Genomic DNA, 25,918 nt, shown 5'->3' with positions numbered 1-25,918 from the left:
CAGTCCATATTCCGTACAATTGTCCACTAAATGGTAACACCCGAATACGTTTTTCAACTCCACGTTAATCAATTCGTGGGAGAAAATGTATATATATACAAATGATAAATGGGTTGTACTTGTATAGCGCTTTTCTACCTTCAAGGTACTCAAAGCGCTTTGACACTACTTCCACATTTACCCATTCACACACACATTCACACACTGATGGAGGGAGCTGCCATGCAAGGCGCTAACCAGCACCCATCAGGAGCAAGGGTGAAGTGTCTTGCTCAGGACACAACGGACGAGACGAGGCTGGTACTAGGTGGGGATTGAACCAGGGACCCTTGGGTTGCGCACGGCCACTCTTCCACTGCGCCACGCCGTCCCGTAATGCAAAGCACCTGTAATAGACATTCCTCAATGTCGCTTAAGCGTAAAAAGAAGTTAACCACTCTATTTTGGCCCGGCCCAAACGATATTTTTGCCAAATTAAGCACTTATTGAATCATAATATCTAATAATTATTGTAATGCAAGTTCGTGGTGTGTTTTACTCTTGTATTTGGAAGGTCAAAAGTGTTTCACTATTCTAAATCAGTAAGACTAGATTCCAACAGCTAATTGGAATCCTTAATAAAAATCAAAATCAAATCAAAACACATCAATTTGTGTCAATCACCCCCTAAAGCCATCCAGCATGTATAAAATTATAAAATGATGTTACTGATTTGTCTACATGTATTTTCTACAGTCCATGTACCTTCTTTCTCACAGCTGTGTGTGTTACTGTGCCAGTTAACACGTCCTTCCTAGATGTAAGACTCAAAAACAATGGTCACAGAACAATTTCAGTCTTGCTAGAATAAATAAGGTGTGCTGAGGAGTTACATTTGCATTTTCTCCTCCCAGCATTGTGGCTGTTGTGATGGTCAGCATGTTTTCTTTATTTTCATGACTATTTACATTGTAGATTGTCACTGAAGGCATCAAAACTATGAATGAACACATGTGGAGTTATCCATCCGTCAGTCCATTTTCTACCGCTTGTCCCTTTAGGGCTCGTGGGGGGTGCTGGAACCTATCTCAGCTGCATTTGGGCGGTAGGAGGGGTACACCCTGGACAAGTCGCCACCTCATCACACTAACAAAACAAGGTGAAATAACTGAAAACATGTTTTATATTCTATTTTCTTCAAAATAGCCACCCTTTGCTCTTATTACCGCTTTGCACACTTTTGGCATTCTCTCAATGAGCTTTAAGCACACCTGTGAAGTGACAACCATTTCAGGTGACTACCTGTTGAAGCTCATCGAGAGAATGCCAAGTGTGTGCAAAAAAGTAATCAGAGCAAAGGGTGGCTATTTTGTTTTCAGTTATTTCCAATTGTTATTGTTGAGTACATAACTCCACATGTGTTCAGTAGGGGTGAAACGGTATACAAACATTTCGGTTCGGTAGGTACTTCGGTTCTAAGATCACGGTTCGGTTCATTTTCGGTACAGTAAGAAAAGGAAAAAATATACCTTTTTTGGTTATTTATTTACCAAATTTGCAAAATCTTCCACCAAAAATATTTTTCTTAGTGGAATACGTGAAGTAATCCAAACCTTGGATAGGTCAATAATTCATAATAACATTGATTTTGATTCAATATTATGTTTTGAGCAATGACAGTTTGAAAGACAAAAATAGAAAGCTTTGTTTTATTAGTCAAAGTTGCAACTTTTTCTAAATAACATTTAACCTTTAAGCTTTTTTATTTCACTTTAGTTTATGTTTTTGTTTATTTTAATAGTATTTTTAGAATGTGCCATGGGCCTTTAAAACATTAGCTGTGGGCCGCAAATGGCTTTCGGGGCACACTTTTGACATCCTTGCTATAGATAATAAAAAATAAAATCTGATAAATCTATGGGTAAAAAGCCGAGCCTGGCGACGCATGCGCGTTTATCATAACTCTCTCGCTCTCTCTGTCTCTGCCCCTCCCTCACCAATGCTGCTGCGTGCACAATTTGTTTTGTTTTTAACTCCTTCTTAACCCTGAACGTACATTGAAAATACACACAACCCCAACTTAAAATGCCGGACATTTGAGGCATTTAAGAAACTCCACCCGGACAGCCCCGCAAAAGAGGAGGTATTGTCAGTATATCGTAGCCCAGTCGCTGCTAGCATGCCGTGTGTTGTGCCTCAGTGTGCATTGTTTACACAACGTGTGGCAAGCTACTCAATATATCCGTGTGGAAACTCGTTCGGTACACATCCGAACCGAACCGAAAGCCCCGTACCGAAACAGTTCAATACAAATACACGTACCGTTACACCCTTAGTGTTCAGTCATAGTTTTAATGCCTTCAGGGACAATCCACAATGTAAATAGTCATGAAAATAAATAAAACCCATTGAAGGAGAAAATGTGTCCAAACTTTTGGCCTGTACTGTACATGGCGGCAAACGCTAAATTGATTGCTCATCTTATTTTGCTATTGTAAAAAAAGCAAATCTCTGCAGTTTAGTAGATGAGCTGTGCGTGCGTTATCAAGTTTGAGCATACTTTGATACAGGTAAACTTTTGGTTGATCAGGCCCTAAATCGTCAGCTTAGTTAATGAACGTCTTGCACACTAGACAGCCTTCACGTTTACATTCATTTTAAAAGCGTTGATAAATCCTCCTTACAAACACCATAAACTACAAGGAGACAAAATACTGCCTCGCCGCACTCAAATGTTGTCATAAAAAGATGATACAAGGTTTCCCCAGTTTACACACAGAGGGATGAGCATAACAGAACACTAAACTTCTCAGTAGGTATTTTGCAACAACAAAACAAAGAATTCCCTTTTCACATTCTTCACACGCCTTGTTGAGGCTATTTCTCCTGTAAAAAAGTTGTTGTTAAAGCCCCCGCCCACCAAAAGTAACATTTTTTGTTTTGTTTTAGATACAATCCCTAATTGTAACGTATATGTTCAGAGTTTGCACTATAAGTCTGTCCCCATTCCAATATGTTGGCACTTTTCAAAATAAAGGAGAACACAAACAAGGCGTCCTTATTGGCTTTATTTTAACTAAAAATCTTATGATATACAGTGTTTCCCCCAGAACATTTGTTAGTATGCGTTGCCGAACAGCAATGTCACAACATGACGATGGCGCGCCATCATGTCCGGAAAAAAAAGTGACAATATTTTTCAGGAACAGTATAGTACCCTTTTTAATTTATTAGTACCGCGGTACTTTATTAGTGCCGGTTGTACGGTATACCGGTATTAGTACAGTACCGCGATACTAATAAGTCATATTTGGTACTATACCGCGTACCGGTCCCGCACCCGTGTCGAAGTCACGTCGTGACATTGCTGGTTTACGAGCAGACGAGCATGTTCATCAGCACACAATCACAGAGTTTTTACAAGCAGACACAGTGTGTGGACAGAAAAGGGAGAATAGACGCATTCGGCTTAAAAACTAACCATAAAGGTGAAATATAACACTGAAACGCCCTCAGGAAGGGTGCTTTGAAATTTAGCTAGCTAGCGGCTAACGTCCATTCGCCGTCAGCAGTGTTTTAGCTACTTCTAAATCACTAATCCTCGCCTCCATGGCGAAAAATTAAGTAAGTTTCTTACAAGTATCATACCTGCCGGAAGAGGAATAGCTAAATATGTTTCACTAAACACCGTAGCTCACCGCCATCAAAATGTAAACAAACGGCATCGGTGGATCACTTAACATGCACCGTAATGATATCAAGTACAAGGACGTATCGAGTCGATACGTATGATTACGTACATATTTTTTGCCATCACAACATCTTCTTTCTTTTAAAATAAATGTATATTATGTTTATAAACTCAGGAAATTTGTCCCTAGACACATGAGGACTTTGAATGTGACCAATGTATGATCCTGTAACTACTTGGTATCGTATTTGATACCAAATGTATGGTATCATCCAAAACTAATGTAAAGTATCAAACAACAGAAATATAAGTGATTTTCTACATTTTAACGGAAGTGTCGATAGAACATGTTGAAACAGGAAGTAAGCTGATGTTCACAGTAAATAAACAAGAAGATTAATAATTAATTTTCTACCACTTGTCTTTAATAATGTTGACTAAATAATAGAATGGAAAAATAAAACATGACAATATGTTACTGCATATGTCAGCAGACTAATTAGGAGCATTTGTTTGTTTACTTACTACTAAAACACAAGTTGTCTTGTATGTTCACTATTTTATTTAAGGATTTAACTGCAATAAGAAACATACGTTTAATGTACCCTAAGATTTTTTTGTTCAAATAAAGCCAATAATGCAATTTTTGTGTTGTCCCTTTATTTAGAAAAGTACCAAAATAAATTTAGTTGTAACAACCTGGTTGCATAGTGATGAGGATTCTTTCTCCCAGGAATGCTGGCGAGCCTCGGACACAGCGTGAAGGTAGGAACAAATGATTTATTTAAAAATAAATCAGACCCTAACAAAGAAAAACTTGCTCAAAGCACAGAAGGCAAAAAAAAAAAGAGCTAGCATGGGAGCTAGAAAACAAAGGGCCTAGCGTGGAAGCTAGCAGGTACAGAACTGGGAACAAAAGTCATCACTTGTTGTATGAACACAAACTACGAAGCCAGACAGACTGACGGGGGAGGGCAGGCTTAAATAACGACAGTGATTACAAAAACAGGTGTGCGTCCGGAACAAGCGGCAGGTGAAAATAGTACGTAGCTATGGAAACCAACTGAGGAGTGCACAAACAGGAACCGAAGGAGTCCAAAACCAACAGTAAACACAAAAAGACTCAAAAATCTAAACATAATATGATCCGGGCAGCGGATCATAACATTAGTACCGGTACCAAAAAATTGGTATCGTTACAACACTAGTGCCTGTATACCGCATAACTCTAGTTTGCACTTACTTTTCTTTTTAATGTGGTTTTATTGTGTCTCCAGGGACCCAGCTCACTGGAGGACCTGTCCAATTCACGGCCGGCGAGCACACAGCAGCCTCGAGGCCGCAACAGTTTTGTCCAAGAACACTTCCAGGCTCAGTACAGGTGAGACAATTGAGAGGAGTATTTTTTTTTGTTTTTCTGTAAAGGCAATCATCTCTTGGTGGCCTTTAAATTGACCTTCATCCATGAGTGGTGCAAACATTAGGATGCTGAGTATGAAGTCATCGTTTGAGGAAACAGGAAGGCTGATTCAATAGGTGGTAATGTTGAGTTAATTAATAACTAGATAGGTTTGTTTTTCTTAACCATGGTGCCTTATTTTGCAGTCCAAATCAATTTAAAAGATATGCATGTAGTTCTTTTGTTTGGGAACTTGATTCCTAGAAAGGATACAGACTAGTTTGCTATGCACAATGTAAACTTTTTTTTTTTCATCACACAAGAAGTGGGGCGTACGAAAAGCGAGGTACGACTGTATTTGTCTTATTTGATTTTCAATACATCTTCTAACAGACTGTTTTGCTTTATAGAACACAAACTAATTATTATACCCTTTCAATAAAGTATATTGTGATGGGCAAGTGACTTGGAAAATGTAGTAAGCTAAGCTACAAGTTACTCAATCTATCCCAGAGAATTGCAAACTACACGGCAAAAGTAGATTGCTACATCAAAGCTACATATGTATATGTAAATGTATACAGTATATCCATCCATCCATCCATTTTCTACCGCTTAACCCATATATATATATATATATATATATATATATATATATATATATATATATGTATATGTATATGTATATATGTATATATATATGTATATAGATATATGTATATATATATGTATATAAATATATATGTATGTATATACATATATATATATATATATCTATATATATATATATATATACACACACAATGACTTTTGTGTTGTGTAGGAACAGTTAGTTATAGTTGTTTTTTGATTCTTAAATTTGTGTTGGACGTCTTAGATGAAGAGATCCGTTATGATTTTTGCTTTACAGACTAAACAACTAAAAACTGAGGTTTTGGGCATTGTTTTTCTCCATACACGCATACATTTGTCTAAATATGACCAATGAGACACATTATTGTGGGTTTCCTGGACTTCATCGTCATCATTAAAGGACAAATCTAAACTGCGGGAGCAAATCTCTCTGCCATTTTTGACTATGTTTATTTATTTATTTTTATGAGTCGTCAGCTTGAAGCGTTCATCTGTGTCCGACTCCTTCATAATCATCTTGTCTGTTATGGTTTTGATTCCTGGTTTCCTCTGCTCGCCTTATCTTGCCTCTGATTGGCCAGTTTGTCATCTTTCGCTCTAACCTTAACCAGTTGTGACTTATCATACCAACCAATCATTATGGATTATCTCCGTATATATAAATGTTCTCAATCATCCAGGCCATGTTGTTTTCTCCGTATTTTTTTTGGCCTAGATTCACAGTCCATTTTCTGTCTTGGAAGCTTGTAGCTTAGATGTATGCTACCTTGATACGTGGGTCTAAAAATAGCAAAGCTACAGGAATCACTACTCGTTCAAAAAAGTAGTGGAGCTACTGCCAAGTTACTGAAAAATGTAGATAAGCTAGGTAGCTTAGCTACATGTAGCTTGTTACTGCCCATCACTGAGTACATGATACTATATTGCATTACAGTCGTCCATCACCACATCACACTTCAAAGTTTGCTCCTTCACTCTATCGCGGATTTGTTTTTTGCTTTTTTTAAAGCATATTCCATGCATTTGTGGTCCAAATTAACCATAACAATGGCTATTTAAACTACAAATATCAATTATACAGTAGTATTGCCCACTCGAGAAGACTCAACCAATCCGAACGTGCTGATTGGTATCACGGCCACTGATTAGCTCAGCATTAGACTATCTTGGATTTAATAAGTGTAAAATGACAAAAGGGGGCTATTTCATGTCTAGAAGACTTTCATTATGGTAAAACTGGTATTTAGTAGGTCGTTAACAGGTTTTTGTATGCCGTATCTATGACAATATTCAATGTTTAATTAGTAGTTTTTACTTTGTGGATATGAATATACCATGGTCAATTACCAGTGATAAACAAAAGAATATTATGTTATTGATATTATTGTTGTTATCATACTGTATTATATATTTTTTTGCAGCTGCAACTACCGTATTTTTCGGATTATAAATCGCTCCGGAGTATAAGGCGCACCGGCCGAAAATGCATAATAAAGAAGGAAAAAACATATATGCCGCACTGGAATAAGTCGCATTTTTGGGGAAATTTATTTGATAAAACCCAACACCAAGAATAGACATTTAAAAGGCAATTTAAAGTAAATAAAGAATAGTGAACAACAAGCTGAATAAGTGTACGTTATATGACACATAAATAACCAACTGAGAAGGTGCCTGGTATGTTAACGTAACATATTATGGTAAGAGCCATTCAAATAACTATAACATATAGAACATGATATACGTTTTACCAATCAATCCGTCACTCCTAATCGATAAATCCGATGACATCTTCTTCCTCGATGTCGCTTCTAAACAACTCTGCCAACTCCAAAGGTATGCGCCGCTTCCTCTTGTCTTTTTCTGCAGCATATTTCACTACGTCCAGCTTGTAATCTGCAGTACATGATGTCCTTTTCGGTTTCCATTTTTGTTCAGCCCTTCTCCGTTTTTATAAATTACCGCCAACGATGAAATGATCCATCTTAATAGCTACGGCAGTAGCGTATAGCATATAGCAGTTAGCATTCCATGACCCACAATGCACTTCTGCCATGACCCTCTTATTGGTTGACGTGTATGTGACGATTGCTGACGTGTGTGTGACGATTGCTGACATTTTCTTCGTCTCTTCCGCGAATGAGATAAATAATATTATTTGATATTTTACGGTATTGTGTCAATAATTTCACACATAAGTCGCTAGGGAGTATATGAAAAAAACTGTGACTTATAGTCCGAAAAATACGATAATACAATATTTAAATGTATTGTTTAAGTGAGAAGACTCATAGTACGCTTGTATAGGTAAATACATTTTTTGTGTAGATAACAAAAAAAGATTATCATTACAGTCCTGAAAAAATTATAATGTATTGATGATTTTTACCATCTGAATTGAGTCCAACACACTTCAGTTACAGAATAAGAGGTTCCGCAGCCTCTGTAGCAGAACCTCCAGCTTCTTTCCTCAGGCTATACTGTAAATTACTTGAACGCATCATAATAATCCCATCAATTCCCCTCAAAATTACAAGGCAAGACAATATAACATGCATCCATAAACGTGAATGCATATGCAAAACTGCAATATTTTTATCTGTACAGTAATCTATTTATTTATATCTGCACCTTATTGCTCTTTTATCCTGCACTACAACGAGCTAATGCAACAAAATGTTGTTCTTATCCGTACTGTAAAGTTTAAATTTGAATGACAATAAAAGGAAGTTTAATTCCATCTCTAGGAATGTTTAAAATAAGAAGGTCAACCTGAGACAATGCTCTCTCTAAATCTCCAACACTGGAGTAAGGATCCAAGAGCAGGTTTATTTTCAATGATGCTCTGCGGCTTGTAAAAAAAAAAAAAAGGGTTTCCAGTCAATTTATTTTTACACTTCTATTGCTGTCTAACAAGGTCTTTTTGTTCCCCGCTTGGTATTAAGATGTTTTGCTGCCCTCTGTTGGAAAGAAAGCTACACAGCCTCCATATAAATGAATAAACTATGTCATGTACATTTTCATACTGAAAAAAAACCTAGCAAATCTCCTGATTTTATCGAATCGCTCTTTCACAGACGAAAGTTAGACGATATAGTGGCCTGATTGACACTGCAGGTTTGTAATCTCTGCCTGATTGACACTTCTTGTTAAGTCCAGAGCGCACTAAGTTCACCTCCTTGCCGGACTTTCTGTCACTGATTAGCGTCACAGCTAACAAGCTTATCTTGTAACTGCTCGCTTTGCAGCATTGCCCTGAAGAAAACTCAACTCAACTGTGAGGGGTTTAAAGAACACAAGTCTTTGAATGCAACACAATATGCCTTTTATCTCAGAGCCACATGACTGTTAAGAGAGCCGTGTCGCAGTAATAACAACACTACAGGCTTGTGTGGAGTCGAGAAAAACGAGGCTACAGCTGGCACATTTGCATAATTAAAATAAAAAAACTGCTGCAGAGTGGCGAGTGTAATGTCCTTGTGATGCTATCTACTGATGATGAGTGAGAATATTTAGTGGAAACAACTGCTAGCCAGCTATAAAATATGTATAACGTGCTATGATTGTCGTCCGCGACATCCATTTTTTACACCGCTTGTCCTCATTGCAGGGTCAGCTTTGAGCTTTGGGCAAAAAACGAGTAAAGGCCCTAACCTGGGGCTTCATTTATTAATAATTGCATGGATTTCCTACTAAAAAAATTGTACGTTCAAATCCAGAAAACAGCACATGCAAGAAAACATTCAGATGAATCAACGTTGATGTTAATCCAAGCACATTTTTTATAAAATCTCAATAAACCTGGAGGAAATCGGAAATGGCCCTTTTGAATACTCAAATCCTATTAAAATTAGCCGTGTGCTTGCCAATCTGCCCGATCCGAATTCAGGAAGAGTCAGTAAGGAGCTGCTTCTTTTTGGTGCTCCGAACGAACAAAAGAGGAGTGAGTGGAATGGCGTGTGTGATGCTGTCTTCACCGTGGAGTCAGAGCGCTGCACACAGGAGCAAATAAGAAATAAGTGGTACTACATCAGGAAGAAGGCGAAGATGAAGATGGATATGCATGGCCAAAATAGGTGAGGGTGCTGAAGATAAGATAGTGCTGCAAACCGTTTTGAAAAGATAGTCGCTGCAATGATACATTCAACTTTGGAAGAGATGGGTGACACTGATTACTCCCAATATAAATAGAATTTGTACAACTTACAAATAGGGCTTCACGGTGGCAGAGGGGTTAGTGCGTCTGCCTCACAATATGAAGGTCCTGAAGTCTTGAGTTCAATCCCAGGCTCGGGATCTTTCTGTGTGGAGTTTGCATGTTCTCCCCATGAATGCGTGGGTTCCCTCCGGGTACTCCGGCTTCTTCCCACTTCCAAAGACATGCACCTGGGGATAGGTTGATTGGCAACACTAAATTGGCCCTAGTGTGCGAATGTGAGTGTGAATATTGTCTATCTGTGTTGGCCCTGCGATGAGGTGGCGATTTGTCCAGGGTGTACGCCGCCTTCCGCCCGATTGTAGCTGAGATAGGCGCCAGCACCCCCCGCGACCCCAAAAGGGAATAAGCGGTAGAAAATCGATGGATGGATGGACAACTTACAACTATTTGTTCATACTGAAGCCTGCTCACAGCCAGATTAGTTCAGTTCAGTTCAGTTTCAGTTAATTTCGAACATGCATACGATATATTGTAATGCATCACACAATTCCAGTTGTTTCATTACAGCACGTCCGAAAAGGAGTAGGAAGAAGAAGAGCTTATTTAATCCTACCCCTTTTCATACCAAAGCGATTTTATCCAATTTGCGTTGTTCTCTGTAACAGAACAGTGGAAAAATAAATAATATACCATAGTAAGCAAACAGCTATGAAATACATAAATTATCATTGTCTCAATTAAACATTTTTTTTAAAGAGTTCGAGATGTTCATCATAAATTTTATTTTGTGTACTTTGTGAACACTTGTCGTTTGAACAGTCTCTTCAACGGAATCAGATTGGTGGTTTGTTTGATTTCTTTGCTTAATCCATTTCATAATTTAATCCCACATACAGATATGTTATAGGTTTTAAGTGTTGTACAAGCATACAAATGTTTTAAATTGGATTTTCCTATAACGTTATATTTCTCCTCTTTTGTTGAGAAGAATAGGTGTACATTCTTGGGTAGCAGGTTATAGTTTGCTTTGTACATACTTTTAGCTGTTTGCAAATGCACCATATCGTTTAAATTCAATAATTGTGATTTAATAAATAAAGGGTTTGTATGTTGTTTGTATCCAACAATATGTATTATTCTAATTGATCTTTTTTGTAACACATTTAGTGAATGAAGCGCACATTTGTAGTTCTTTTTGTTGAGATCCGCTTTTTGGATCCTCCACATATTATTGATTGTTGTTCCATTTTTATTTTCACTCTCCGTCTGATACGATTATTTCCTGTTTAAGTCGGTCACCATGGTAGCTTATCAGTTTCACCTGTTTCTCTCGGCCCTGCACACCTGTCCTCACTAATCACCTGCCTTATATAAGCCTGCATCTTTTGTTGTTCAGTCTGGGATCCAAATTTGTTCTTACACAACGGTACGTCTGCTTTGCACTTTTGCTTCCATGCAATTTCTGTATCACTCTCGTGAGCTCTCACGCTGCGCAATTTCTTTTTTCTTAGCTCTCATGCTAAATATTTTGTTTTCCCCTTTGTGTGCCTATGTGCCAGTTTAGTTTACTATTTGTTTATCCTAGCTTTCATGCTAACGTCTTTTGTTTGCCTTTTCTTAGCTCCAGTATTTTTGTTCTCTAGCACCTTTTGTTAAATAAATCATTAGTTCATACCTTTTGCTGTGTTCAATTTTCGACGCATCCTCGAGGGAATCGAACCCGGCATCACAATGCCGAACAGACGTAACAGTTTTCACATATTTCTGCACAATAACTCAGATATGGTAACAGTAGCAAGCAGTAAAGAATGTGAAATAATTGTTGGTCTTGAACATGTTTTGCTTTATTAATTATTGATGTGTTTCTTGCTACTTTATATTTTAGATTAGAGTGTCATGTGGAAATTGATCAAATATTTGGTTTGCAATTTTTTACGATTAAACATGCCAGCACTCTCAAAAAGAATACAAAAGTTGTTTGATTACTCAATTTATTACTATAACTTAGGAGAACTACTTGCGTTAGTAGCAGTACGTGACACAAAGGGCCTGATTTACAAAGATCGTGTTACCCTGTGCTAAACAGCGTGTGCAATCTATAAAATAGTGTGTACTATAATAGCTCGGTTGGTAGAGCGGTCGTGCCAACAACTTGAGGGTTGCAGGTTCGATCCCCGCTTGCACCATCCTAGTAAGTGCCGTTGTGTCCTTGGGCAAGACACTTTACCCACCTGCTCCCAGTGCCACCCACACTGGTTTTAAATGTAACTTAGATATTGGGTTTCACAATGTAAAAGCACTTTGAGTCACTTGAGAAAAGCACTATATGGGTTGTACTTGTATAGCGCTTTTCTACCTTCAAGGTACTCAAAGCGCTTTGACATTACTTCCACATTTACCCATTCACACACACATTCACACACTGATGGAGGGAGCTGCCATGCAAGGCACCAACCAGCACCCATCAGGAGCAAGGGTGAAGTGTCTTGCTCAGGACACAACGGACGTGACGAGGTTGGTACCAGGTGGGATTTGAACCAGGGACCCTCGGGTTGCGCACGGCCACTCTTCCACTGCGCCACTTCACTATTAGTGGGCGTTTTCTGTGTGACTTACTAAGACTGCGCATGTATTTTAAAAGTGGTGCAAACTGCCTTTTTTAAATGAGGATTTTGCGTGTACTATACAGGGCATCACCATGGAGACATTCTCATTTACTGCACATTTTTGTTATGTTGCTGCTTGTGGCATGTCGCTATGTTTTCTAACATGCAAAAGACATCTGCTACTTTTTTTTTTATATCGCCGAATGTGCGCTCATTGGTGAGAGGCTGCACATACTATGCTCAGTATGCAAAGGAATGCATACGTAAATACGCTTTTTATTATCTAAAAAATATTTTAATAATGTATATTTCATGTGAAAAATTTAAGTCATTAAAAAAACACAAAACAACACCAAAACCAATAATTTAATGAGTTTTATTCAGCCTAAATCTAGTAGCTATACAATTATAAAAGGATGTTGCTGAAAAGACAAGAGACATCGATTACTTTTTATGGGCATTTTAGAAGCAGTCCTGCAGTGCGTTTACATTGAAATATATTTTTTTTACTGCAAAAGATGGGCTCATTGGAGAGAGGCTGTACTTCAACTACTTTCAAGAGGCAAAAAAAGGCATACTTAAATAAGTGTTTTTCATATAATAAATATTTTAATAATATATATTCTATGTGAAATAAACAATCATTAAATAAATATTACACGATGCCAAAAAAAATCAATTGTGATTGTAATCAATTGTAAAGTGATGTTGCTGATAAGACGTTGTGTCCATATTTTTTATTTGTGACCGTCCAAAATGTTGACACAAACACGTAGGACAGAAGATTCCCGTCTGTCTGAGCAGCGTGAGCACTGATCCTGCAGCAGTGTGTGGAATTGTCGGTTTGCACGCTTAAATAAAAGCCAAAACAGTGCTCCCAAAACGGCGATGAGTGTTGATAAATCACATTGCGTGTGATAAATAATTATATCTGCATTTTCCCCTCCCAGTATTGAGGGTGTTTTGATAATCAGCACATCCATCCATCTATCCATTTTCTACCGCTTCTTCCCTTCGAGGTTGCGGGGTCGCTGGAGCCTATCTCAGCTGGAATTGGGCGGAAGGCGGGGTACACCCAGCAAATATTTTGTGAATTAATAAAGACAAACGCATAAGAGATTTGCTAGCCTTATTCTGCTCACTTAACAAGTTTGCACGGGTTTTAGTACAAGCAAACCTTTAGTAGATCCGGCCTAAAGTCAGGCCATTCCTCCACCGTCTCAGGTGCAATTAATGTGCTGCAACTAATAGCCCGCCAAGCTGATACCGGACTCACAAGAAGACGTTGTCACCGTAACAGTTGGCAAAACGATCGCCCAGATAAATTATTAGACATCCTATATAACAGTGGTTCTCAAATGGGGGTACGCGTACCCCTGGGGGTACTGGAAGGTATGCCAAGGGGTACGTGAGATTTTTTTTTAAATATTCTAAAAGTAGCAACAATTCGAAAATCCTTTATGAATATATTTATTGAATAATACTTCAACAAAATATGAATGTAATTTCATAAACTGTGAAAAAAAAATACAACAATGCAATATTCAGTGTTGACAGCTTGATTTTTTGTGGACATTTTCCATAAATATTGATGTTAAAGATTTATTTTTTTGTGAAGAAATGTTTAGAATGAAGTTGATGAATCCAGATGGATCTCTATTACAATCCCCAAAGAGGGCACTTTAAGTTGATGATTACTTCTATGTGTAGACATTTTTATTTATGATTTAATCACTTGTTTATTTTTCAACAAGTTTTGTTATTTTTATATCTTTTTTTCCAAATATTTCAAGAAAGACCAATACAAATGAGCAATATTTTGCACTGTTATACAATTCAATAAATCAGAAACTAATGACATAGTGCTGTATTTTACTTCTTTATCTATTTTTTTCAACCAAAAATGCTTTGCTCTGATTACTTGAATTAAAAAAATGTTCACAGGGGGTACATCACTGAAAAATGGTTGAGAACCTGTTAGGAAATGTTCAATGGTGGATCCCGGGATGCAGAGAATGAAGGCAAGGTAGTAGTACAAAAAGGAAAATATTTAATAAGTCCAAAAGGTTAACAAAGGGCGATGGGGCAGAAGTGCACACCATGGGTATTAACAAAAACAGTTTCTTCAGTGGTCGGCGGAGAAAAAGACAGGACGCACTAATCGCAGCAAAAATTCCTCTTTAAAACAAGGTAGCTAGGAAACAAAACACAACGAGGTACAGATTAACAGGATTTAAGAAAAAGCAACGTACCGGGACATGTACGTGCGGAGTTCAGGAAACAATAACCGGCAGGGACCATCTGGCGGTGACGAGCTTAAATGCTCCCGGGTATCTATTAGTTGCAGGTGTGCCTCGCTGGGGACTAATTGACTGAGGAAAGAAACTGACATAAAAAATAGAGACGGCAGGGAGATGACAATAACACAACAGAACCACTGCCAGAGGTGGGTAGAGTAGCCAGAAATTGTACTCAAGTAAGAGTACAGTTACTTTAGAGATGTATTACTCAAGTAAAAGTAAGGAGTAGTCACCCAAATATTTACTTGGGTAAAAGTATGTTTTGAAAAAACTACTCAAGTACTGAGTAACTGATGAGTAACCTGATTACGGCAACAAATAATGCACAAAAACATTAAAATAGCAATGAGGAAATTCAGAGACAGGAATATCTCTAAAGCAACAAAAACACAAAAAATAATATATATGAAATAATAGTACATTAAAATAAAATTAGAAAAATGGCACATTGAGCCACAATAACTTAACAGCACCATAGCCTCAGTAGGCATTCATTGATTTGATTGATTTGATTGATTGATTGATTGATTGATTGATTAAAACATGTATTAGTAGATTGCACAGTACAGTACGTATTCTGAACAATTGACCACTAAATGGTAACACCCTAATAAGTTTTTCAACGTTTATCAATTACTTAGTAAATGACCAAGTTGAGGTGATCTACCTCATATATACATATACATACACACACATATCATATATATATATATATATATATATATATATATATATATATATATATATATATATATATATATATATATATATATATATATATATATATATCAATCAATCAATCAATCAATCAATGTTTACTTATATAGCCCTAAATCATATATATTAAATATATTTATATTAAATATATATATATATATATATATATATATATATATATATATATATATATATATATATATACATTTATATATACAGTATATAATTTATATTTATTTATTTTGCCGTTTTTTTCACATGTTGAAGGTGTTTTAATGAATATACATGCATGTTTAACATATAGATTCCTATCTTTCATGAAGACAAAAATATAAGTTGGTGTATTACCTGATTCTGATGACTTGCATTGATTGGAATCAGACGTCCAAGTTTTCAAATGGAGGAGAAAAAAAGTTCCTCTTTTCTGTCTAATACCACATGAAAGTCGTTGGTTTTTGGCATTTTATCTGTCCAGCTTCCATATTCATTTTTATACACTTTACAAGAAATACATTGGCGGCAAACGCCGTGGCTTGCTAGCTTGTTTGCGCTGGCTTTCGGAGACTCTTATTTTGTTAGCGCAGGCGCGATGGAGCGGCACTTTTATTGTGAAGACAGGAACTGTGCGATCAGTCTTTTGGCTTTTGACGGGAAGTACGGTTGAAATAAAAAGTGTCATCTTTCCTTTACACTTTTGATTGATTGATTGAAACTTGTGTTAGTAGATTGCACAGTACAGTACATAATCCATACAATTGACCACTAAATGGTAACACCCGAATAAGTTTTTTAACTTGTTTAAGTCGGGTCATGTGACCGCCTGGCTCTGTTTGATTGGTCCAACGTCACCAGTGACTGCATGTGATTGGTGAAACGCAGGCATACGTAGATTCTACTTTGAAGCTCTGTCATTAACCAAAACAAACATTAATAGATTGATTAAAAAAAAAAAGTAGCGAGTAGCGAGCTGAATGTAGATAAATGGAATGGAGTAAAAGTAGTGTTTCTTCTCTAGAAATATACTCAAGTAAAATAAAAGTATGTTGCATAAAAACTACTCGTAGAAGTACAATTTATCCCAAAAGTTACTCAAGTAAATGTAACGGAGTAAATGTAGCGTTACTACCCACCTCTGACCACTGCTATGTAACGCTGAAAATTGATTCTGTGTTCAAAAGTTATTTTGTGATACCAACCAAAAAAACCTTACTCTGCTATGACACACAGATTCCTAGAAATGATCTTGAAGTTTAGAACACTCCCACCGATTTGACCCTTGACCTGAGGTACTTGGCTCACCGTGCATTCATCGTATCATTCGGAAAAATAAAGTTATCACTGTGAAATTGGACTGATCCCCGCTGAATGTCTGAATAAAACCATTCTTTGCACGAATGTGACAAATCTTCACTCACGCTGCACGGATCCTCTTGTGTTGCTCATTAACAAGATTCTTGCTCGTATCAAACTCAACACATCAGTCGACAAGGCAGCCCCTTAAAACGACGGTGTTTAACAAGTTCACTTTATTTTGTGCCAAAAGCATTTCTGTCTCAGCTCTGCCAGCTGTGATCGTGAGTTTCAGCCATTTGTAACATCAGAAGAGTTGAATTTGCCGTGCTTTGTTTGGCTTTCATCTTTTGACCTGCGACTGTTACTCCGTCTCTGCCTTCCTTCTCTGTTTTAATTGGGCTGCCTTCCTCTCGTCTTCCTTCTCAAATCCTTTTATATCTGGCAGGAATGCTCCTCAGAGGGAGTCGGTGGCGTACTCTAAACTGAATAAATGTTTGCGATTACAGCCCGCGCTCGTCTTGTGCATTGGGCTGCTCGGCAGCCGGAGCTTGTGTAGTGTAGTGCCGGTTAATTGAGTCTTTGTCAAGGCCTCTCTCCTCGTCTGTCTGTCACGATCAGTTTGCGATGTCTATTTTTAATGGGCCGTCACCGGCTCTGTCTATGTCTAGACGAATGCCGTTACTCTGTTTATATAATACATGTTGCACTGACTAAGTAAGCTAAATAACTTTAAACTGTAATACATGCTCGGATAGGCCAGTATCGGCCAATTTCTGCATCGGTATCTCATCGGAAGTGCAAAAACCTGGATCGGGACATCCCTAGTATATATTAATGATGTTTTAAATAAAAATCTTTATATATTTAAAAGGGTGGTCCCAAAGAGGTAGGCATTTTTCAGAGGTTTCATGAAGTTAACAAATGCAAAAATATGTGTGTGTGTGTGTGTGTGTGTGTGTGTGTGTGTGTGTGTGTGTGTGTGTGTGTGTGTGTGTGTGTGTGTGTGTGTATGCTGGTGGCCCCGCCTCCACCCACAGAGACAAGATACTCACCTAATTCAGCTGGCTAGTTGTTATCAAGAGTACTAAAACCATTTTCAACATGACTAAGTAGATTAAATAACTTTAAACTGTAATACATGGTCGGATAGGCCAGTATCGGCCAATTTCTGCCTCGGTATCGGATTGGAAGTGCAAAAACATCGGTATCGGATCGGAAGTGCAAAAACATGGATCGGGACATCCCTAGTATATATTAATGATGTTTTAAATAAAAATCTTTATATATTTAGAAAGGGTGGTCCCAAAGAGGTAGGCATTTTTCAGAGGTTTCATGAAGTTAACAAATGCAAAAATATGTGTGTGTGTGTGTGTGTGTGTGTGTGTGTGTGTGTGTGTGTATGTGTGTGTATATGTGTGTTTGTATGCTGGTGGCCCCGCCTCCACCCACAGAGACAAGGTACTCAATAACTGACAAGGAGTTTTCTTTCATTCTGCTATAGATGGCTCAAAAGGTTATTGGCAGATTTTCATCCAACTTTCAGGAAATGTCATAAATGGGATAAGGAGAAAGTTATTACATTTTGGGGTTGATCCCAATCACCGTCTGGATTCAGGACTTTTTTTTATTAGGAGATTGGGCCTGGTGGAGGACTGCACCGTCTGAGTGCTTTCCTTGTCATAATCTAAATTTGTTTAGAATTAATACAAACACTAACCAAGCATCCTACTCATTAGATTCTACATCATACATCGCCACAAAAAATCTACAAGGCTTACTTCCGTTTTACTTAGTTCCAAAAGGACAAACACCGAATTATGCAGAGATTGAATACTTTTGAATACTTTAGAAATCATCCAACTGCCCAAAAATATCAACACAAAAAAAATGTTCTAAGAATAATTGTTTTTCATACAGAAACAAAATACATATAAATGATGAATAAAATGGATAAACACACATTTGATTTCATGTTTACCTTTTATTGAAGACTCTTGTCATACTTTGCAACAAGTTGTTTCTTGAATTCCGAGGTCTTTCTCATTTTATTGGTCAACATGCTGGCAATTTTTTTGACCCAATGGCGGGTTAATTTGCAGCAGTACTCAATTAAAAAAACCCACAAACAATCAACGCATGGGATTTTTTTGGGGCACTCGACTCGATTCCACGGAATAATATGCTAGCAAATGGATTACAGTGGGACCTCAACTTAAGAGTGCCTCAATTTAAGAGTGTTTGGAGATAAGAGCTGTCTCTCAGCTAATTGTTATGCTTTAAATTGCCAGCACCAATTTGAGTTAAAAACATCCCCACCATTAGTTGGTGTAGAAATATTTTGGTGAACCCCCTAAGATCCGACCAAATCATATGGTTTTACCTCCGAGCATTAGTTTATAGCTAGAGATCTACATAACATAGTTTTCCAGCTATGGAAAGGAAGAAAGTGAGTGTGAAGGACAATGCTTAGAAAAAGAAGTGGATGATATTCCTTGAATTAAAGAAAGAAACAATGAAAAAGCGAAGGAAATGGCGCATAGCACTGCTAATCTGCACCTTACTGACACAGGCTAAGTCTAATGCAAGATAAAAATTGTAAAATATATCCAAACGCCATACATTTTACTAATGGAAATATGGAAACACTGCTGATGGTGTTTTTGACAAAGAAGAAATTCAAAGGAGATACTGTAGATAAATGTTTTACATTATTTTTACAATAAAACTACTGTAGTTGTTTGTAGTGCATTCTATTCTATTGTTTTATAAAATTTTATTTACCTAAAAGTTTGTTTATTTTTAAAAACGAATCGGACCAAACGCCACTTTAAATTGATTTAAATCAATTTCAATTAGAGACCTTCATTTCCAGTACAATTTTTTGGAGTTAAGAGCTCCGTCACAATACTAATGAGCTCATAACTTGAGTTACTACTGTAGTCAGTTATGCACTGTGCAGTAATCTAACTGTACCATATCATAGAAAATGAGGGCTGTACAAAAAACGAGGTACCACTGTCGATTGGGCTATTCGTATTCTTATTGAATAGTGGTGAGTGGCGTTTTCTTCAATTGGCAGCAAGTGCCATGATAAGATGTAGCTAAAGATAGCAGTGAATGGCCTTTACTGTGAAGACTCAAATAAATGTCTTCTACCAGCCAGTCAAAAGGGCTTTTTGCAACTTGCTCACAGTTACATTTTTCAAAGCAATTCTTTCCTTTGAAAAAATAACAAGAACACCACCCGCTAACTTACGTTGCCGTCAGAACTACATTGTATTTTAAAACTGTCAATATTTTTTCACAATTGATAAGTTAAAACATTTTTACAGTCCGAACAACATATTTGTTGTTTATATCTGTCACTCACCCTGTCCCGTCAACATGTACGCGTGCACACATACAATTTGCAGTTATGTTGTTGTTATGATAAAGCAGCGGTACCCAAACTTTTTGCCTCGGGGCCGCATTGGGTTAATCAAATTTGGCCGGGGTGTGTGTGTGTGCGTGCGTGCGTGTATACATATGTATATGTATACACTGTACATACATGTATATATTTATATATACTGTATGTATATATATATAAATATATGTGTGTGTGTATATATATGTGTGTGTATATATATATATATATATATATATATATACCACTGTATATATATATATATATACAGTGGGGGAAAAAGTATTTAGTCAGCCACCGATTGTGCAAGTTCTCCCACTTAAAATGATGACAGAGGTCTCTAATTTTCATCATAGGTACACTTCAACTGTGAGAGAGACAGAATGTGAAAAAAAGATCCAGGAATTCACATTGTAGGAATTTTTAAAAATGTATTTGTAAATTATGGTGGAAAACAAGTATTTGGTCAACCATTCAAAGCTCTCACTGATGGAAGGAGGTTTTGGCTCAAAATCTCTCGATACATGGCCCCATTCATTCTTTCCTTAACACGGATCAATCGTCCTGTCCCCTTAGCAGAAAAACAGACCCAAAGCATGATTTTTCCACCCCCATGCTTCACAGTAGTTGTGGTGTTCTTGGGATGCAACTCAGTATTCTTCTTCCTCCAAAGACGACGAGTTGAGTTTATACCAAAAAGTTCTATTTTGGTTTCATCTGACCACATGATATCTCCCAATCCTCTGCTGTATCATCCATGTATCCATTTTGGTATAAACTCAACTCGTCGTGTTTGGAGGAAGAAGAATACTGAGTGGGAGAACTTGCACAATCGGTGGCTGACTAAATACTTTTTTGCCCCACTGTATATATGTGTATATATATGCTGTATATACACTGTATATATGCTGAGGTAGTTAAAAAGCTCCTCGGTGGCAAGGCCCCAGGGGTGGATGAGATCCGCCCGGAGTTCCTTAAGGCTCTGGATGCTGTGGGGCTGTCTTCGTTGACATGACTCTGCAGCATCGCGTGGACATCGGGGGTGGTACCTCTGGATTGGCAGACCGGGGTGGTGGTCCCTCTCTTTAAGAAGGGGGACCGGAGGGTGTGTTCCAACTATCGTGGGATCACACTCCTCAGCCTTCCCGGTAAGGTTTATTCAGGTGTACTGGAGAGGAGGCTACGCCGGATAGTCGAACCTCGGATCCAGGAGGAACAGTGTGGTTTTCGTCCTGGTCGAGAAACTGTGGACCAGCTCTATACTCTCCGCAGGGTTCTTGAGGGTGCATGGGAGTTTGCCCAACCAGTCTACATGTGCTTTGTAGACTTGGAGAAGGCATTCGACCGTGTCCCTCGGGAAGTCCTGTGGGGAGTGCTCAGAGAGTATGGGGTACGGGACTGTCTGATTGTGGCGGTGCGCTCCCTGTACGATCAGTGTCAGAGCCTGGTCCGCATAACTGGCAGTAAGTCGGACACGTTTCCAGTGAGGGTTGGACTCCGCCACTGATTCTGTTCATAACTATTATGGACAGAATTTCTAGGCGCAGTCAAGGCGTTGAGGGGTTCCGGTTTGGTGGCCGCAAGATTAGGTCTCTGCTTTTTGCAGATGATGTGGTCCTGATGGTTTCATCTGGCCGGGATCTTAAGCTCTCACTGGATCGGTTTGCAGCCGAGTGTGAAGCGACCGGAATGAGAATCAGCACCTCCAAGTCCGAGTCCATGGTTCTCGCCCGGAAAAGGGTGGAGTGCCATCTCCGGGTTGGGGAGGAGACCCTGCCCCAAGTGGAGGAGTTCAAGTACCTAGGAGTCTTGTTCACGAGTGAGGGAAGAGTGGATTGTGAGATCGACAGGCGGATTGGTGCGGCGTCTTCAGTAATGCGGACGTTGTACCGATCCGTTGTGGTGAAGAAGGAGCTGAGCCGGAAGGCAAAGCTCTCAATTTACCGGTCGATCTACGTTCCCATCCTCACCTATGGTCATGAGCTTTGGGTCATACCCGAAAGGATAAGATCACGGGTACAAGCGGCCAAAATGAGTTTTCTCCGCCGGGTGGCGGGGCTCTCCCTTAGAGATAGGGTGAGAAGCTCTGCCATCCGGGGGGAACTCAAAGTAAAGCCGCTGCTCCTCCTCATCGAGAGGAGCCAGATGAGGTGGCTCGGGCATCTGGTCAGGATGCCACCCGAACGCCTCCCGAGGGAGGTGTTTAGGGCACGTCCAACCGGTAGGAGGCCACGGGGAAGACCCAGGACACGTTGGGAAGACTATGTCTCCCGGCTGGCCTGGGAACGCCTCGGGATTCCCCGGGAGGAGCTAGATGAAGTGACTGAGGAGAGGGAAGTCTGGGCTTCCCCGCTTAGGCTGCTGCCCCCGCGACCCGACTTCGGATAAGTGGAAGATGATGGATGGATGGATGGATGTATATATGTGTGTATATATGTGTGTATATATATGTGTGTGTGTGTGTGTGTGTGTGTGTGTATGTATATATATATATATATATATATATATATATATACACATATATATGTGTGTGTGTATATACTGTATATAGGTATATATGTGTGTGTATGTATATATATATATATATATATATATATATATATATATATAAGCAGACTAAAACAAGCACAGATTTGTCAGTGTTGTGCAATGTAACATGTGCTTCTTAAAACAATCAATCAATCAATGTTTATTTATACAACCCTAAATCACTAGTGTCTCAAAGGGCTGCACAAACAACAACGACATCCTCGGTAGAGCCACATAAGGGCAAGGAAAACTCACCCCAGTGGGACGCCGGTGACAATGACTATGAGAAACCTTGGAGAGGACCGCATATGTGGGCAACCCCCCCACCCCCTAGGGGACCGAAAGCAATGAAAGTCAAGCAGGTCTAACATGATGCTGTGAAAGTTCAATCCATAGTGGATCCAACACATTAGCGAGAGTCCCGTCCATAGTGGAGCCAACAGTAAACCATCCCAAGCGGAGGCGGATCAGCAGCGCAGAGATGTCCCCAGCCGATACACAGGCGAGCGGTCCGTCCTGGGTCCCGACTCTGGACGAGCGGTCCATTCTGGGTCCCGACTCTGGACAGCCAGTACTTCATCCCTGGCCACCGGACCGGACCCCCTCCACAAGGGAGAGTGGGACAGAGGAGAAAAAGAAAAGAAACGGCAGATCAACTGGTCTAAAAAGGGTGTCTATTTAAAGGCTAGAGCTTGGGTGTCAAACTCTGGCCTGCGGGCCAAATTTGGCCTGCCGTGTAATTTCATTTGGCCCTTGAGGTAATATCAAATTAAGATTAGAGCTGGCCCGCCGGTATTATACAGCGGCGATGCCTCTGTAACACTCCATTCACCGCTGATACTCTTACTTGCCAACCCTCACGATTTTCCCGGGGGACTCCCAAAGTTCAGTGCCCCTCCCGAAAATCTCCCGGGGCAACCATTCTTCCGAATTTCTCCCGATTTCCACCCGGACAACAATATTGGGAGCGTGCCTTGAAGGCACTGCCTTTAGCGTCCTCTACAGCCTGTCGTCACGTCCACTTTTTCTTCCGGTCCAGTCGCATAATATATGCTGCTTTAACACACTCAAGTGAATGCAAGGCATACTTGATCAACAGCCATAAGGGTCACACTGACGGTGGGCGTATAAACAACTTTAACACTTTTACAAATATGTGCCACACTGTGAAGCCACACCAAACAAGAATGACAAACACATTTCGAGAGAACATCCGCACTGTAGCAAACATAAATTCAACAGAAGAAATACCAAGAATCCCTTGCAGCACTAACTCTTCCGGGACGCTACAATATACACCCCCGCTACCACCAAACCCCGCTACCCCAATTTTTATTTACATTTTATATGATATGCCATTGATATTTTTTACTTATTATTATAATTTGAAACTCGATTTTGAATGTCACTATAAAGTTATATAAGCCTTGCTTGTTTAATATTCAATGCAAAACTTGTTTGGGTCCCTATTAAAAGGTTAATTTGTTCAACCTTGGCCCGCGGCTTTGTTCAGTTTTAAAATTTGGCCCACTCTGTGTTTGAGTTAGACACCCCTGGGCTAGAGTATACAAATGAGTTTTAAGATGAGACTTAAATGCTTCTACTGAGGTAGCATCTCGAACTGTTACCGGGAGGGCATTCCAGAGTACTGGAGCCCGAACGGAAAACGCTCTATAGCTTGCAGACTTTTTTTGGGCTCTGGGAATCACTAATAAACCGGAGTCCTTTGAACGCAGATTTCTTGCCGGGACATATGGTACAATACAGTCGTTACATTCAGGATCAAATAATCCGCAGAAACATGACTTCTTCTGTTTTGTTTGCCTTGATTGTGTAAAAAAAAGAAGACTGCTGCTGTCCTTTCCTTTGTCCTCTTTGCTCTCAAGGTTTTGTCAGCTCCGCTGTCATTCGTTTATGCGACATTCTATCCATATTTCATTCTTCCTCCCACTTAGCCCCCGTGACTTTGTTGTCATCTCTAAGTCACTTTGCTTTTTTGTTTCCCTATTGATCTCAGCTGTCTGTTCTGCCTTTATTGTGCACCCTGCTGTTGTCTGAGGATACGACTGGCCTTGTGCTTTTTGTGCGGGATCTGAACAGCACTCCGTTTTTGTAGCTGCTTCAATCAGTGCTTAGCATTCATTGCCAATCATCCACTCATCGGCCGCATGCAAATTATCGGCCATTGTACTTGTAGCTGCACTCACGGCATGCTCTGTGTGTAATGATATATAGCAGGGGTCACCAACCTTTTTAAAACCAAGAGCTACTTCTTGGGTACTGATTAATGCGAAGGGCTACCAGTTTGATACACACTTAAATAAATTGCCAGAAATAGCCAATTTGCTCAATTAACCTTTAATAAATAAATCTATGGGTATTTCTGCCTTTTACGGAAGGTTTTTTGCACAGAATAAATGATGAAAAAAACACCTAATAAAACACCAACTTGAACGGTTTAAAAGAGAAGAAAACAGGAAAAAAAATGAACATTTTATTTTGAAACATAGTTTATCTTCATTTACGACTCTTTAAAATTCAAAATTCAACCGAAAAAAATGAAGAGAAAAACTAGCTAATTGTAATCTTTTTGAAAAAATTCAAAAAATAATTTACGGAACATCATTAGTAATTTCTCCTGATTAAAATTAATTTTAAAATGTTGATGACATGTTTTAAATAGGTTAACATCCAATCTGCACTTTGTTAGAATATATAACAAATTGGACCAAGGTATATTTCTAACAAAGAAAAATCATTATTTCTTCTACATTTTCCAGAACAAACATTTTAAAATGAATTCAAAAGACTTTGAAATAAGATTTAAATTTGATTCTACAGATTTTCTAAATTTGCCAAAATAATTGTTTTGAATTTCAATCATAATAAGTTTGAAGAAATATTTCACAAATATTCTTTGTCGAAAAAACAGAAGCTAAAATGAAAAATTAAATTGAGATGTATTTTTTTTTTTTGTTTATAAAATAAAAATACGTGAACATTGATTTAAATATCCAGGAAAAAATAGGAAGGAATTTGTAAGGTAAAAAGGTATATGTGTTTAAAAATCCTAAAATCATTTCTAAGGTTGTATTTTTTCTCTAAAATTGTCTTTCTGAAAGTTATGAGAAGCAATGTAAAAAAATAAATGAATTAATTTAAACAAGTGAAGACCAAGTTTTTAAAATATTTTCTTGGATTTTCTA

The 25,918-nt window shown here is 38.6% G+C and overlaps 1 protein-coding gene across 2 annotated transcripts in view; it reads left to right on the top strand.

Annotated features, from left to right (window-relative positions):
* The window catches only part of usp43a (ubiquitin specific peptidase 43a), a 302,210-nt gene that overhangs the window by 120,021 nt on the left and 156,271 nt on the right, over window positions 1-25,918 (top strand). For both annotated transcript variants that reach the window (XM_061911002.1, XM_061911012.1), the window contains exon 3: window positions 4,948-5,051. In XM_061911002.1, coding sequence (XP_061766986.1) covers window positions 4,948-5,051 — 104 coding nt within the window. The remainder of the gene's footprint in view (window positions 1-4,947; window positions 5,052-25,918) is intronic.

This window comes from Nerophis ophidion, linkage group LG01 (genome assembly GCF_033978795.1).
Source record: "Nerophis ophidion isolate RoL-2023_Sa linkage group LG01, RoL_Noph_v1.0, whole genome shotgun sequence".
In the NCBI taxonomy this organism is placed as follows: domain Eukaryota; kingdom Metazoa; phylum Chordata; class Actinopteri; order Syngnathiformes; family Syngnathidae; genus Nerophis; species Nerophis ophidion.
This window is presented reverse-complemented; position numbering and strand designations above follow the sequence as displayed.